We start from the raw sequence: 16,780 nt of genomic DNA, 5'->3' as shown, positions 1-16,780 counted from the left end.
ATAAAACAACAACATCTGTGTTCAAACACATTTACAGTGTTACAGTTTTGTTTTGTTTCGATCGTAAGAATACCAATACCAATTTGGCTACTTATTGAATACGTCTGTGTGGCTCTATTAAGTGGACGAAGGACTCAAGGGAGGGAGGGTAACTACGTGATTAGGCTATACATTCTTTGACCAGCCCTCATTAGGTATACCGTCTTGTCAGATTGTGTGTCAAGGATTACTGATGAAGAGAAGAGAGGCGTTATTGTGACAAAGAGGTAAGTGATATTCCCTTCCTCCAATATCCTCTCCTGATTTTCGTGTATGTTTTGTCGTTTGATGCAAGACCCACCTTACGGGATCAGAACATTTTTGCCGAAGCCTTATTGTTTCCTTTAGTTGACAACTTGCAGTAGACATGTACACCAAGAGAACAGTCGAACTTTTTGCGTACGAATACTCTCGTCTTTACCATAGACGACGTTTTTTGGCTCGAGTTTGTTCCGAATTTGATTTGAAATCGTTGCATTACGATATTGGTTGACTAATTTTGTTGTACATTTTCGACCAGGATTAGAAGCGATCCATCAACACAAGGATTAGTAATTTATTTGTTAAAATGTTGTAAAATATTTTCATCCTTGGACTGCACTGGGGTATACCAGGGGTTTAAGAGCGGATGGCTGCTCTTTGCGTGAAATACGTACTTTGTTTGAACCTTATTTCACATGAATCTTTATGTTGTAATCGATTATCAAATAAGCAATTTTAAAGTGCTCCTTTTGAAGATATATCATGGAGTGTTTAGCTCCTCTGACATTTTATATATTGTATACAGTAGTCTAGAAGTTGATTATGTACTACTGCTTTATCTACTTTTTCCCTAGTGACGTTTAGCCTAGGTGTGTATTTTATATCTGCCAAGGGAATGTAGAAACAACATACTTTGAATATACTGACATTATGGGTTTCTTATGATTTGGAAGAGAGTCAAGAACGGCCCTTGGAGAAAGTCTTTGTTTACTATTGGACAAATCTCTTTTGATTCTGAGGGCAATTCAGTTCACAGTAAATCTGTACTCAAACATAGTTGTTTTTACAAAACTACTTTGATCTATTATCGACAGAGAGTAGCTCTCTAATGAAAGGACCTTGCAATAGAGGGCCATTTTAGGACTGTGCCGAGAATAGGTAAAGACTTCAGCAACACCACAAAGGCTAATCCCAATGCAAGAATTAGTTGAGGGGAGATGGGAGTGATGTTGTAATCTCATTTACAGGGATTAACAAATCACTCCTACTCTGTCCCTTGTTCATACTCCCAGTACATGTACAGGTGCGCAAGAAACAAATGCGCACACACACATAATTGCCATGTTTTACTAAGGATATCAGTGAACAACAGGACTGGTGTTGGTCAGGGTGTACTCTCTGCAAATGACAGAATTGCATTTATTAATTCTGTGTTTTATCCTTGCTTTATTTTCTTTGCAGAACTGTCTTTTAGGTCCAAAACCATGGCCAAGTAAGTGCTGTTATCTGATTATATGTATATTTCAAAATTAATCACACTTAAGAGTTATTTTGTACAACAAACAGCGAAATTATCATTTAGTTCCACAATTTTAATCAACAGTGAATGTACAGGTTAGACAACAGGTTAGAAACAAAGAAAGAAAAGGGGGAATGGGCTGCGCTTAGCAAAAGAGACACAAGAGGGAGTGCTAGGTGGATGCATGCGGAGAGGGAGAAAAGAGAGTGCGCTGCACAAGGTCAAATCATGTGTCAGCGCCGACTACAGCTAATTCCACAAATTGGCTTGTGTTGTCACAACATGCCCAGTTCACACTTCATATCCTATTTATAGATCAGTGCAATTAATATATGTGAACATGCACACTATGTCTACTTAATTTCATTATACATGAATCACATTTACAGATAACAGTTGAAATCAGTAGATTTACGTTAAATATATTCTGTGCCTTGATTTAATAAATCATTTGTTTCAATTTATATTTCAGGGTTTTCAAGAAAGCCAGCCGAAATGGGCAGGTACTTTCCTACTCTGTGCTTATTTCAGATGTTTACAATCAGTGACAATATGTGCAAAATATGTATTATGTGCAACAAATCAAGATATTTAGAGTGAGATATAAATGTAGTTTTGAGGACTGTAGTGTTGTGTATCAATAAAAAATCCTATGCTACTAAATTGAAATGTTTGAACAATCTCTGTTTTACCTAACTTTCTTTATAAATTAGTAAACTGTATAAAAAATGTATGCTACTTATAATGAGTTTTTTTATATCATAGAGCCCAATAGCACTATGTAATTTCAAGGTCTTGGTAGGGTACCAACAGACAATGAAAACTTCAAAACATATCATAACAACACTGCAAATAGATAAGCATATAACATAATGTTATTTAACCTTATCTCTCTCTCTCTCTCCCCCTCCCCCCTTCTCTTCTTAAGATTGCACTCTACTTGGGCAAGAGGGACTTTGTAGACCATGTAGAAAGTGTTGATCCCGTTGGTAAGTGTATCTTTTCCCCACACATCATATAATGCAATTGCATGTGTCTCAGTTCCTTACGTAGCAAGATGATGAATGTTACATTGAATGTCAGTATTAAAAAAAAGAGAGCAGTTAACATGGGTAAAATTCAGTCTCTCTATATACTGCAATAGGATCTTGAGCTAAAAGTGTTTCTTTGAAAAGTCCCTTTGGTGTCACTTTGTTCAGTCTTGAACGTTTGTCTTTACAGAGGGTGTGTTGAAGATCGACCAGTCAGCTCTCGGGGGGAGGAAAGGTGAAATACACACATTCAGAATGTCCCATAATATTCATCCACATTATTCATCCAATGTCCCATGATATCCATCCAATTTCTGTCTCATGTATCGGTTCCTGTTTTGTCTCTGCTCTTTCAGTGTGGTTACAGATGACCTGTGCTTTCCGCTATGGCAGTGAAGACCTGGATGTGATTGGACTATCCTTTAGGAAAGACATCTGGATGCAACACTTACAGCTCTTCCCCCCAGCTGGCCATAACCCCACCATAACCCCACTGCATGAAGCCCTGCAAAAGAAAGCCGGAGAGGAGGGTGTTCCCTTCACCATTGAAGTAATTTGGGCTCTGTTGTTCTATCCCCTCTTCACTTCTAGCTGTTTCTGTTCCTGACTATTGTGTAAACTAGGGTGACCAGATTTGAGTTTGTGAAAAAGATGACACTTTGTCGCGGGACCCCGCCCCCTTCCCCGCAACGAAGTTTTGACATTTTTTTTTTACATACAGATGTCATCAGGGCTGTAGTGGTAAAATTAGAGGTGGATAAACTATGAATTTTGTGATCTGACAGACCTTGAAACGAAGCAACTCAACACTAAGCGTTGCGACTCTGTAAGGCTGCCCTGGCTATATTCCATTATGTTATCAGTTAACGTCATATTTAATCAATGACAGTGAATACATGTGTTTGTAGTTTATTACATTTCAAGAAAACAGTAAAGAAAAGTATGTGTAGGCCTCAATAGAGGGGGAGACAAAAGAAAGGACCTCTAGGACCTGATATGTGCTATAAATCTATTTTCTGCATGATTCCAATCGAGCATTGCAATATTCAAAATCGCTTAATTTGCGCATGTCCTGTTCAAACTGACACGAGACAGTGAGGCGGTGAGGCAGCGATGAGCTGTGCCTCATCTCAGATTGGGCAATCCCTCACAAATACCTCTGCCTCACCAGTCAGGTTTATACTGTTCTGCTGTTGCTTTTCTTCTACACTTATATTTAACCGGGAAAATGGAAGATTCTATATCTAAGCTTAAACATTTCACTTAGCTATGTCCAACTGGCTTGCAAAGAATCTGTCTACAATTTTCAATGAATGAGCCTAATCTACAGCAATATGCGTGAGAATAATCACTCGTGCATCTTCAATTGCTGAAATTCTTCAGTCTTACTTTGCACTTGAGGCCTTTTGCGGGCATCTGTGGGAGTGGGAGCACTCGATGGTCTCTTCAAAAATCGCCTGATATCCATTGCTAATTAATCCATTCCAAACAGATAGGCAGGCAGGCTAATTCACAACGTGTATGTGTTTACATACTTCCTGGATCCTGATTGGTCTCGCCGCCGAAGCCAAGGCACTGATTGGAGGGTCACAGACCATATTACAGCGTAGATGCAAATTATTCAGACTACAGCGTTTCTATGTTCAAGAATTTGAAATGTAGGGGCCTGATTTACTAATATGCGAGCGCTTCTTAATCTGCGTTCGCAAATTAACGCACGGTGTTTTTGCGCATTTTACTTGGTATTTATCAAGCCAGATCTGCGCTGGGCAAACTGTGCTTACTCCGCCCTTTAAAGAGCCTGATTTACTAAGATTGATTTGCGAACGCATCTTTGCCAGGCGCACATTAACGCACGGTGATTCCCCGCATTTTCCGTGATATTTATCAAGCCAGATACGCGCTGGGCAATCATTATTTAGCGCACCGTTAAAAGACTGGAGAACTTGCCAGCAAGTTACTGCCACCATGGAGATTCGAGGAAGAAAAAAATAAGGTTCAGCGAATAGATAGCGAATAGATAGCGAGATAGATATATTGGTTCACGTTCGCTCAATCACTGAACCTGATTCAATGGGTTATATTGTTGTTTTGCCCGCCATCATCTACAGCGAGATGTTTAAAAGAACACGATTATAAATAATATGCTATTGGTGGCATTAATGCATAAACTGTCTATTATAACAATATATATATGTGTACATGGCGAGATTAATACGTTCTACAAGGGACATGGGTTCACTACAATATATCCCCACTGAAACAAATACATTTACCAAGTAGACAGGCCTCTCCAAAATCACCGTTGCTCAATCATGGATAAATGGCACTATTCCGAAAGATAAAACTGTCATGGACAGACCACTTCCACGTAAGTAATGGTCATGTTGGCATCACATATGACCTGGACATTCATTGAATATGTGTGCTTTCTGTTTCGGTAAACGTGTTCGCGGATTGAAGGTGGGACTGTTTGCATGTGGGTGCGATCAATTTCTCCAATTACGTTCGGAAAGTTTAATTTCATATATATGAATATATGAATTATACGAGTTGAAACAAATATTTCTGTTCGCTGTCTCTGTCTATGTCTTTGCCTTGCTGCTGCCATATCAACGTTTTCAGACTCAGTGGAAATGCGCTTGGTTAAGACGTGCTTTTATGAGGCGGAGAATTAGCCTGCAAATCAGAGATGTGCGCTCGCCGGGCAGTTTAGTAAATACCACGCAGTTCATCATTAGGCGCACTCCTCCCATTAAATAGCGCTACACGCCTACGTTACCACCCACGTTTCCGAACCATCCCACCTTTTTGCAGGTACACACCCTCAAAGCGTTAATATGCGCTGCGCCAGCTTAGTAAATACCGTTTTTCGTTACGACCGCTATTTTACGCCAGAAAATGGGCGCAATCCTGTTAGTAAATCAGGGCCTAGGTGTTTTAAAATGACATCAAATGTATTATGTATTTGTGATTATTCCAACGGCGGAATACAAGTCCCAGGGAACTTTAACGTGCGTAAACGCAATTAACAGGTGCGTAAACAATATTTAGAGGTGCGTCAAACCCTCTTTCCATAATTCCAGAGGTGGGTCAACAGGGTGTCATGTAATATTGTAAACGATGCAACAAGTGGAGGCTGCAAGGTGCTCAGTGTTGCCAGATTGGAAATGGCGTATCGTATCAAAGGCTCAAAATGATCGTATTTGGAGGATAATTATCCTATCTGGCAACACTGGGAAGGCAGCCGACCAATGACAGTTCTCTCTACGGCCAGAGCTTGCGCAAGAAGGTGGAACGTAAGGGAGATACCCTTTCCAAAACGTGTAAGGACGTGATAAGTAGTTAGTGAAAGACGCAGAGAAACACAAATATCCGACGAGGCAAAATCCAGGACGATTTTGGAATCCCTGCCGGACGCATTTTTTAGGTCTCGAAAAAAGGACATGTCCGGGTAGAAGAAGACGTCTGGTCCCCCTATGTAAACCCTCCCCAAACAGTTCTGTTTCTTTTTCAGTTGTTAGAATCCAATCAACCTAAAATTGATTATAAAGCATTTATATAATTATAAAAGAGCATTAAAGTAGCATTCCGGATCAATTGCTAATCGCTAGCTATATGCTAGCGGCTAAAACTAGCGAAATCTCTTGAAATGTGCTGACTTTGACATTATGACAAACAACTGTCCTAACACAGTCAAACATCAAGCAATGATACACAAGACAAAGCAAGACGGCAAATAAGCTACTTCGGAAGACAGTAGGGCGGCTTCAGGCAAACCTACATTTAGCAGTAATATGCCTACGAACCCTGGTATGGCAATGGCACGGAGGCGAGTCTCCATATTAAAAGTCATTGTAGCGCCCCAATTCTTTTCAAGCTGTTATTTTAAGGTAAAACTGCTTATCCTAACCCTGAAGTACAATTGTTGCATACTATTACTTTAATGTTGTGGTCCTTCTAGATCCCAACAAACCTGCCTTGCTCTGTCACCCTTCAGCCTGGAGAGGACAATAAAAGCAAGGTAAGAATACCTAAGCATTTGAAGTACTTACATATGTGATACTATTCTTAGATTACAATATGCCAGTATTGTCATTTATGGCAGTCTTGTATTGTCAAGTATAGTCTTTTTTAACCCTTACCCTAGACAGTCTATCAGTGCTCCATCTTTCCTTTGACCATGTCACCAGGCTTGTGGGGTCGACTTTGAGGTGAAAGCCTACATGGCTCTGGAGGCTGATAATCCAGACGAACAAGTGGACAAGCAGTAAGTGGCTCATTTGTTTTTTTTTATCTTCATGGGGACAGGGTAATAATTAAGAATTACATGACAATATTATTGAGGATTATTCAAATTGGGCTGCATAATTGCTTAGACTACGGTAGACATCTTGTGCATAAAAAACGTATGTGGTCACTTAGTTGTGTTCTGGTTTTTTTAGTCTAGTTCTCCCCATGACCTACTTCCATGATCATGTACCCTGTTTATCAGGTCATCAATACCTCCCAGTTTTAATTCCAAGTTATAGATGACAAATGATTACAAATAGGAGGGTTAAATAACCAACTGAACCTCCTTAGGGATACCTGCCGCTTGATTATCCGGAAGATCCAATATGCCCCAAGCCAGACTGGGACAGGCCCTAAGATGGCCATCATGAAGTGTTTCATGGGATCAGACAAGCCTGTCCATATGGAGTTATCCCTGGATAAGGAGGTACACTAACCCCGGGCTCTAAACCATGAAGGGCATTTGAATCTATCCGTATAATCGAACACGTTCACTTACTTTCTTTCTACTGTCTTTGTTTTCATCAATCAGATCTTCTACCATGGCAACCCAATCCCTGTAAAAATAAAAGTCACCAATAAAACCAGCAAAGTCATAAACAAATTCAAAATCACTGGTAAGTGTCTCAGATCAAGCTACCTGTAATGCAAAATAAATGATCATGATGTTTTCAGTGGGATGATTTCATCCACTCAGTCCACGGTATCTCATTAATAAACTACAGCTACCTGTACCTATCAGTCATGAAATGTTGTTAATACAGGCATGTCTCCTATTATCCACGCATTCAACCATAATCCACATGCACAAGCCATGACAAAACACTTGAAATATAAAATAAATAATAAAATATCTTTTATAGAATAAAATAATAGATTTCAACCCATATAGACAAATATAATACGACAATTTACATTTACATATATTTATCTTAATTATAGTACAGGACATACATTTACCTATTGAGTGTTTTATTGACTTAGTCCAAATCCCTTCTTTGCCTTTTCAAAAAGCATAATTATGTATAGCTTGGTATGATTTCCTGTTAATAGACATTAGGGACCATAAAGAAAGTTTAAAGCTTCCGAGGGTATCTACTGAACACAGCTCAGCTGGGTCTGTCTTGTCTTATGTAACAGTATGTGTGTGGGCTTAATGTATTAATGGAATGGAATGTTTCCCCTTCCCAGTGGACCAGACTACAGATGTGGTGCTGTATTCTGCAGATAAATATACCAAAAATGTCTTGAGCCAAGAATTTTCGTAAGTTTTCATTCAGTTTGATGTTTAAATGCATCAATTTGCCACTTTGTTTTTATAAGCAACTAGTTGTGGTATGATCTTCCAATTCATTTTCATGGGATATGGTCATGTGAAGATAAACAGATAAACATACCTGACGTTCCAACTAGACTGCTAGTTTTCAACCAAAACTCTTCACTGCTACTTTAATTGACAGGCACTAGTATCTCTCTTACATGTACTGTTACATCCCGTTAGTATTATCAACATACAAAAAATGTTGTCACAAATGTATAAAAACATGGGGCTAGGGTAGGGAATACTCAAGTCTCTGAATGCAAGTGGGAATCAAAAAGGATAGTGCCTTGTATCAGAGTGTGATATCTCTACATACCACAGGGAGACGATTGAAGCTGAAGGGACCTTTGAGAAGGCTCTCTCCATCACTCCGAAACTCGCCAACAACAAGGACAAGAAGGGCTTGGCCCTGGACGGCAAACTGAAAGACGAGGACACAAACCTGGCCTCCTCTGCAATGTGAGTGACACCAGGTGACGCCCGAGTGTCAGTGTGCCAGTTTTATCACTACGATGGTCACAGTTAAACTGATTACCTTTAGCATCTCTCATTTCTGACCTTTCACCTTCTTTACCCTTCCTCTTAAAACCTCCCTTGGAGGCTTCCATAGGGAATCCACCTATAATCCCTGGGACCTTTGGATAACCTGGAGCAAAGTCCTTGCCAAACGTGCCTCCTTGGACATGCTTAAATAGTCCTCGCTCATTGAGAAATTATGTCTAACATGCAAATGCTACCTATTGAATTTAATTTCATGTTTCTGTTTCCTTTGAACACTATTTATATAACTATCTCTCTCTCTCTATCTCTCTTTCTCTCTCTGTCTCTCTCTCCGAGTCTGATTCTTATTTGTATCTGTATATTTTCTTCCCCTTCATCAGTATAAGACCGGGCATGGAAAGGGACATTATGGGAATCCTGGTTTCCTACAAAATTAAGGTCTGCTTGGTATCTGGAGGAGGAGGGTAAGATTTTTCTAAGATCACGTCTGTCTCCACTGTAGGGGCCTAATATTTTGTTGATTATGTTGCCATTTTACATTATAAGGGCTAACACACTGGGCTGGTATTGTTTGTTAGTTTAGATGTGTGTGTTAGATTGGGCCTATGAGCAAATGGTATCATATTCAATTTTATGGTCTATCTAAATGAATGATTGGTTTGTTGAAGTTACTGCTCATAAATGGCTGAAATTAAGGATCAGATCTAATTAAACAATGAAATCACATAACAATGTTATAATAATATTATTGTCTGTCCCTTTTAGCTTTTTGGGAGGACTGACAGCAAGGTGTGTTTTAATGTTTATTCAATTTAATTTTAGCATTACATTTCAATTCCATTGCTATCATACTTTATCTATGTAGTCTTCAGGGTTGTAGTGAAATTAAGCCTGTTCTGGTTTTTCTCTCTCTTAGTGAAGTGACAGGCGAAATCCCACTGATTTTAATGCACCCCAAACCAAAAGGTAACAATTAAGTTAGTTGTCTCTACATTTAGCAGTCAGTAGCAGGTTGTAAATGTATGCCTGTGATAAGGGGCTTTAACATTATTTCCTTTTCTTGTCTGATTTCAGCATGAACTGAAAATGTGCTGTAAGTAACATCAGACGTATTGAAATAGATAAACTGGATCAAACTGTTTTACGTCACTGTGTTTCAATGTATTATTGTATTTTTTTTTTCTTGACTGGACTAACCTGATTATCTCCTCATAGGGTTTTGAGTTCCTCTACACATGAAGGTGAATTTTATTGTCAATATCTGTATTCATTCATTCATTCAATGATTAAGTGTCATTGAGATTCAAAAACCTATTGCCTATTGATAAAGACTGCACTATATTTGGAAGATACATGTTGTATCTCATAACAAGATCATACATATAGATGATATACTATATACTACTACGATATACTACTATGTTTTGCAATGTGTTAAATTAATCCATGTTACGTCTGTTTTCAGTGATTTTTTTGTTTTGTTATTTCTGTTCCTGTGTGATCTTACAGGACGGAGTGTTTGTTCACCCGAGAGGACTTCACTTTTCAGCTAGGTTATAAAGGAAATACCATGTTTTGAGGGCATAAGTTTAAGAGGTGTTTGTTTTTATGAGTATATATATCAGGGTACCATTTTGTCTCTGTCTTAAGTTTGTTTGGATGTAACTCTGCTGCTGTTATAGTCCTTGAAATAGGGCCCCACTGTTTCTCCCTCTCTCTTTCATTACAGTCTTTGTATTCTCACAATGTAGCCATTCCATGCTGTCAGTGTCAACAGCCTGTGAATTCACAAAGAACCAAATCCTTTCAGCTACTGTGCATCTGAACTCAAAATGCTGAAAATGTATTATTTGCTCTATTTTTTTTAGTGAGCATACATTTTATCAAGTCTTTTACATGTATGATAAGCTTTTGTATGATTCCTATTGTGTCGCTTCATATTTCTGACCTCCTTTACAACTTCTACATGTTGGTGCAGACAGCTCAACGCACAGCTTTCCTCTGTAAACACTTGCATCTAATCCTTAAAAAAAAAAAAAAAAAAAAAAAAAAACAGGACAAAAAAAAACAGTTGCCAAATATTTTGAGAGGGGGTATGCATTGTTTGGCTCTAAAGCCTAAATACAAACATTGAGTTCCAGCAGAACCTGTGGTTAGTAAAATAAGGTGTGTCTAGAGATTTGAGATAAAACTGAACAAACACTTGCATGTCAATTTTAAAATGTAGCAATGAAGTGTTATCTGTATGTGATTTTCTGCAGGTTGCTTATTTGCTTAATTTTCAAAGAAATTATGTTTCTTTTTTTCAACAAAAGTATGATTTTGAGTAATTGTAATACAGTGATTACATTATTATTATAATTATTATGATTATTAACATTTTGTTGGTTTAAGTGTTTTTCTTTGCTGGAGCTATTACTGGTATATAATCATTTTCTTTTATTTCAGGGCCCCGTTTCCCAAAAGCGATGAAACTTAGCGGAGTGTTTGTTCATTTTTACAAGCGTTTCCCAACCAAGTCAATGACATGAATGTGCATGCCCTGGTAGGGGGTAGACAGGGTACAGTTGGAACACTTTTTGCATCACATCATTTAATGCAGATGATGTAGTCAACATTTACAGGACTAATGTCCAATAACTCAGGAGTGAAATTACTGAATTTTATACATGTTAGTCCATGTGCATCAGACACGACCCCTGGGAGTCTCAGGGGCAGTTTGCTATGGGGCGGTGGACCCAACAGGGGCAGTTTGCTATGGGGCGGTGGACCCAACAGGGGCAGTTTGCTGAGGGCGGTGGGCCAAAAAGGGGCAGGGCAAGGTGTTTAGGAGGTGTATTCCTGAATTGACCCCTTCTGAGTTGTTGTCAAGAGTGTAACAGTGGAGGAGTGGATTCGTAGGGCTACACAATACATCATATACTTTAGAACCAAAGTATAAATAATGAAGAAGTATTAATAGCAGTTAGGCACAGTGGTGTGGCATCAACAAAATGAATTAGAAATTAATATCTTGCAGGTCCATAAATATCTCAAATGGCTTACAAAGACTTGACATGGCAGCTAACAGGCTTGGGGGGGACATCAACACTCTCATCACCTTTCATCCCTGACAAATTAATGTAGTATTGAGATGCTGTTTGTACCTCATTCAGTGATCACTCATGTCAATGTTTTGACCAATTACTGACTTCATGGGCGCTCTTTTGCTGCCATGCAGAGAGGAAAATACATTACAGTGCTGAGAATGTGCTTCTGCCATCCCTTTTCCCACTCAATTTTGTATCCAATAAATACTGCTTGCCTAAAGTACTAAAAAATAACTAGTTTTTATACCATGGTTGCAATAAATACATAACTCTGGTAAATCCTGAACTGTAATTTGTTTTCTATTGCTCAGGTGCATATCCTGAAACTCAAACCTCTTTCTCCCCTGAAAACAAATACAATATGTCATAAAAGAGCTTCAACATTCAAAATTTTAACCACATGCAACAAAACACACAGTCAGACTTCAAAAAAAGGCGTCAACAAAGTGAACCATGGCAGAAGTATGGCCAGAGCAGGCTGTCTGGTGAAGCCTCAAGAGGGCCTATAATCTTTTCATGACACACGAGGTAAAGGTGGCCAAATACACACAGTCAATTACACGCATCACATTAACTGAAAAGGTTAACAGAACTACACACTAATATAACATTAACACAAGCTGGGAAACGCATACATTCTAAAATAGAACAGTAAATACAGAATCAAATACTGACCATTCTAACAGGCACAGCATTACGGGGTGAACTATGACACACTCATACGGATGCGCACAGTCCCCTTGCACGCTACAGTACGGACTCTAAATCCATAGCAATAGTGAGCTAATGATTCGTAAGAGGGATTCTTAGGCTTAAAATACTTCTGGAAAATGGGACCCATAAGTGTTGGAAGGACGGTTGTAGAAGACAAATAACAGATGCTTGCTCAATATGTGTTAAGCATTTGATCTGAGATCTTCATCAGCGAGAGGGAGGTAAGGTGACCAAGGTAAGGTAGGGAGGTCAGACCAATACAAACACTTCAATCACTATACTGTTGGAAAACACGTACAGAATATTCGAACTGAATATTTTTCACCATGAAATGACTGATAAGGGTAGTCCACAAAGATGCATGCAGACTCATTGACAAAGATGCATGCAGACACATTGGTCCTTTTATTCACTTCCGAGGTCATGTTGAAAATGTACACACAATAGTTGTGCATGGGAGAAAATGTGTTAAACTGTTTCATACTAGTTTCTTGGTAACGCCCTATACACCATTACCTATATTTATGTCTGTATGCATTTCAATCTCAGATGTGTCTACATACACTGAATTTACAGTTATCAGCTACATTACAGTTTTTCTCAATTGCTTACGCACATTTTTTTTAAAGCATGCCTAATTTTCTCTAAACTCTTAACACATATCCCAAGACCACTCACACAAATTGCAAAACACTTTACATCTCCTGCAAAATGCTATTTTGCTTTTAAAACATTGTTATCTCACCTCAAAAAGGTATTTTGTTTTCAAATGACAAACACAGACCATTATATGAGTAGAAATTTCTAAGCATCTATTGAACACTAATGTGCTCAATGGAAAACACTACTATGAATGGGAAAACACCAGTATGTTTGGACTGTTTAGTTGTATTTTATTTGATTATTAAAAGAGCTCTATTTTCTTTTGTATTATTGTCTTATTGTTGTTATCATTAGTTTATGTAGCGCCCCTGTACTAAACTGGGAGCGGAACAATCTATGTCTATGACTTCTATCGCTAGGATAGAGGTGCTTCGGGTTCAAGAAGTTATAATATTGGTTTATGCTAGTTCTAGGCTCGGCATTGGAGGGGGGAGCAAACTGACAATAAGACAAGCATATCAATTTATAGTAAATACAATAGTTTTATTAAATATAATGATAATAACAATAATACAAAAGAAAAGATAGCTCTATTAATTATCAAATAAAATACAAATAAACTGTCCAAACTAATGGTGTATGGTGAAATCAGTTTATGTGTCTAGCTTAGCCTGGTTCCAGTCTGGATCCTCAGTTCAATCTGGTCAATCTGGGGTAGCTCACCATCCAACGTTCCAAGTTGTTTCGTATACAAAAAAAAACAATCGGAGATCCGAATGAAAGATAAAACCCCTTAACGACAGTCAAGTAAAACGAGTAATTTACTAAGTTATTAAGTAAAGTAATAATAAAAATATATATACTGTATATATATTAATTAATAGGAAAATCGATTTAAAAGTAAAAAGAGGGTTTCATTGAGGAGCAGAAATCAATCAGGGTGCATCAAAGGCATCAAGAAAAGTATTAATAAAAGAAAAACAAAAGATCTCCTTGGAGATGGCCACGTGAAAGATTTTCACAAGACTTATTGACCCACTTCGGTGGGTTGCACCTAGTATTTTTGTATTCAGTATTTTACATTGAACTGTATTTGTAAAATGTAACAAATACAAAACACTGAACATGAAAAGGCATAATGCTCCTGATAAGGCCTTCATACTTGTGTTTTCCCATTCATAGTAGTGTTTTCCATAGAGCACATCAGTGTTCAATCGATGCTTAGAAATGTCTACTTATATAATGGTCTGTGTTTGGCATTTGAAAACAAAATACCCTTTTGATGTGACATTACATTGTTTTAAAAGCAAAGTAGCATTTTGCAGGAGATATAAAGGGTTTTGCATTTTGTGTGAGTGGTTTTGGAATTTGTGTTTAAAGTTTTGAGAAAATGAGGCATGCTTTTAAAAAATGTGTGTAAGCAATTGTGAAAACCTGTAAAACATATCACTGTTTTTGACTTCTTATAGTTTAGTGCAGTGTTGAGTGAGGTGTAAAACTCTCTCCTCTTTCTCTCTGGGCCCATCTGTCTTTCACATGTCCTCAGTACCAGTGGGGGGCACCCTACTCTCTGAAATGAAATGAGCAATCCTCTTAAGTGCACACTCACACATGTACACCAAACACAAAGTTCACAGCATGAGTCCCACACTCAGGGCACTGAGTTTGTGTACAGAAGAAGTAACGTCTGCTCAGCACGTAATCTCTAAATCCCCTCTTACTGAATCCCTTCAGGGATTGGAAATCTCTTGACAGTTTTTCTCAATTGCTAACACACATTTTTGAAAGCATACCTAATTTTCTCAAAACTCTAAACACAAATCCGAAAACCACACACACAAAAAGCAACACCCTACATCTCTCCTGCAAAATACTACTTTGCTATCAAAACAATGTTATGTCTCAAAATGGTATTTTGTGTTCAAATGACACACACAGACCAGCATATGAATAGGCATTTCTAAACAATCATTGAACACTGATGTGCTTACTGTAATGGAAAACACTACTATGAATGGGAAAACACCAGTATGAAGGCCTTATCAGGAGCATTATGCCTTTTCATGTTCAGTGTTACTATGCGCTTACTCCTGTTGTAAAATCTAACTGTATAATGGTTTTACTCACATATAAAACAACACATAAATATATAGTTACAACAAAAATATTTCTTATTTTTTTCTAAAAGTGTTGAAGCCTATACATCACAGCAAACACAACTGGATGTGTAAATGATTTGCACAGAACAAACGATAGAAAATAGTCCAGTACAGTCAACAACACTTTGTTTTTGTTTGATTGTTATAGCATTATTTTCCATAACCATATTGTCTATTGCAGTCTCCTGTTCAGTCGTCAAAACACGCTCCCTCTCACCACGCCGGGGTAATCTTTCAGTTCTGCAAAATATACAAATACAGTACAATGTAAAATACACTAAATACAAAAATACTATGCTCCTGATAAGGCATTCAAACTAGTTTTTTTCTGTCATAGTAGTGTTTCTTACCTATTCTCTCTTCTAAATGTCCGGAGAATGGCTCTAAATGCAACTGAGAAGCGGCTTATGTTGGTTAAACCCTCTGGCCACCCTGCTGCATGGTCAAACCATGGTTGACCACATGGTCGGCCACAGTGGCCCGAATCTCTTCAGAGATAATGGGTCTCTTTGCTCTACTTCTTCCTCCTTTTCTTCCTCCTCCTCTTACTCTCACTCCTCTGCCTCTCTAATCACATCTCACTTCAATGTTGCCATTGTTCTCCAAACCAGGAGCTCACCTGTGTGGCCCTTACATTGCTAAAGCTGTGATTCCAAATTGCACAACAGCCTTGGAAATAGATATTTTGACATTTGAATGGCAGTGTGTTCTGTCTTTCTGTGTGTAGTGTTTTGAAGAAAGTGTGGTTTAGAATTGAAATTTGTGTCTTAAGCAGATAATTGTGTTATATAGTTCAGCAGAATTGGTTTAGGGAGTTGGCACATGAGTTACAGGTTGTTGTCATTGTGTCATAATTTCCAGTTTTTGTGTGTAAACCATTGAGAAAAACTGTAATAACTTAACTATCACACTCTAACGGACAGTTTTTTCTGTGCATCGTTTATTTTAATTTAGAATGTGATGGTTCAGCATATATCACGCTATATAACTTTAGTATAATGAGAATGTGTCCCATGAATATGATTTCCAGGGGTGATTTCAACCTGCTGCAACACTTCCCAGAGATTTGTCAGGTGTATAGGGCAATCAATGTATCAATCATTGTATTCTTAAGTGCATTTAGTAGCCAATGTAATGGAAGCAAAAATTGTGGCTCTAAGACTATTATGTTCATTATGCGATCTCCCTGGCACCGCACTGTCTTGCCAAACCCCTTCCAACAGGCGTCCCATACCGCCTTATTTTGCAAGGCACTGTTGAACACATGTTCAGGAGGCCCCAACAGCCGATGTAAGCTTGGCTAGGAGGTGGAGTCACCCCCTCCTTACTTGCGTGAGAGAATGATTGGCAGGTAAATCTTGCTCAGCCCGAGTGTAGACTTTTAGCCCCTAACATTGGGTTATAAATAAATATAGTATAAATATAATAATATAGTAATATTAAATAGAAGCACAACAACACAAGCGGTGGTAATTATAACATAAAAAAAATTGTTTTTTAAGTGTTGAAAAATCATAATCCCCCTATTC

The 16,780-nt window shown here is 38.2% G+C and overlaps 1 protein-coding gene across 1 annotated transcript; it reads left to right on the top strand.

Annotated features, from left to right (window-relative positions):
• Nucleotides 1–1,505: 1,505 nt before the first annotated feature.
• LOC308370639 (arrestin-C-like) lies at nucleotides 1,506–9,663 on the top strand (the record flags this gene model as incomplete). Its single annotated transcript, XM_080845324.1, has 14 exons — nucleotides 1,506–1,513; nucleotides 2,013–2,043; nucleotides 2,469–2,529; nucleotides 2,762–2,806; nucleotides 2,928–3,121; nucleotides 6,536–6,595; nucleotides 6,765–6,841; nucleotides 7,156–7,291; nucleotides 7,397–7,481; nucleotides 8,056–8,128; nucleotides 8,507–8,644; nucleotides 9,067–9,150; nucleotides 9,452–9,475; nucleotides 9,603–9,663. The coding sequence occupies 14 exons, from the start codon at nucleotides 1,506–1,508 to the stop codon at nucleotides 9,661–9,663; spliced, it is 1,077 nt and encodes a 358-aa protein (XP_080701450.1).
• Between the last annotated feature and the right edge of the window lie 7,117 nt (nucleotides 9,664–16,780).

Source organism: Sprattus sprattus (genome assembly GCF_963457725.1).
Source record: "Sprattus sprattus genome assembly, chromosome: 1".
Lineage (NCBI taxonomy): Eukaryota > Metazoa > Chordata > Actinopteri > Clupeiformes > Clupeidae > Sprattus > Sprattus sprattus.
Note: the sequence above shows the minus strand (reverse complement) of the source record. Positions and strands in the feature narration are given on the sequence as shown.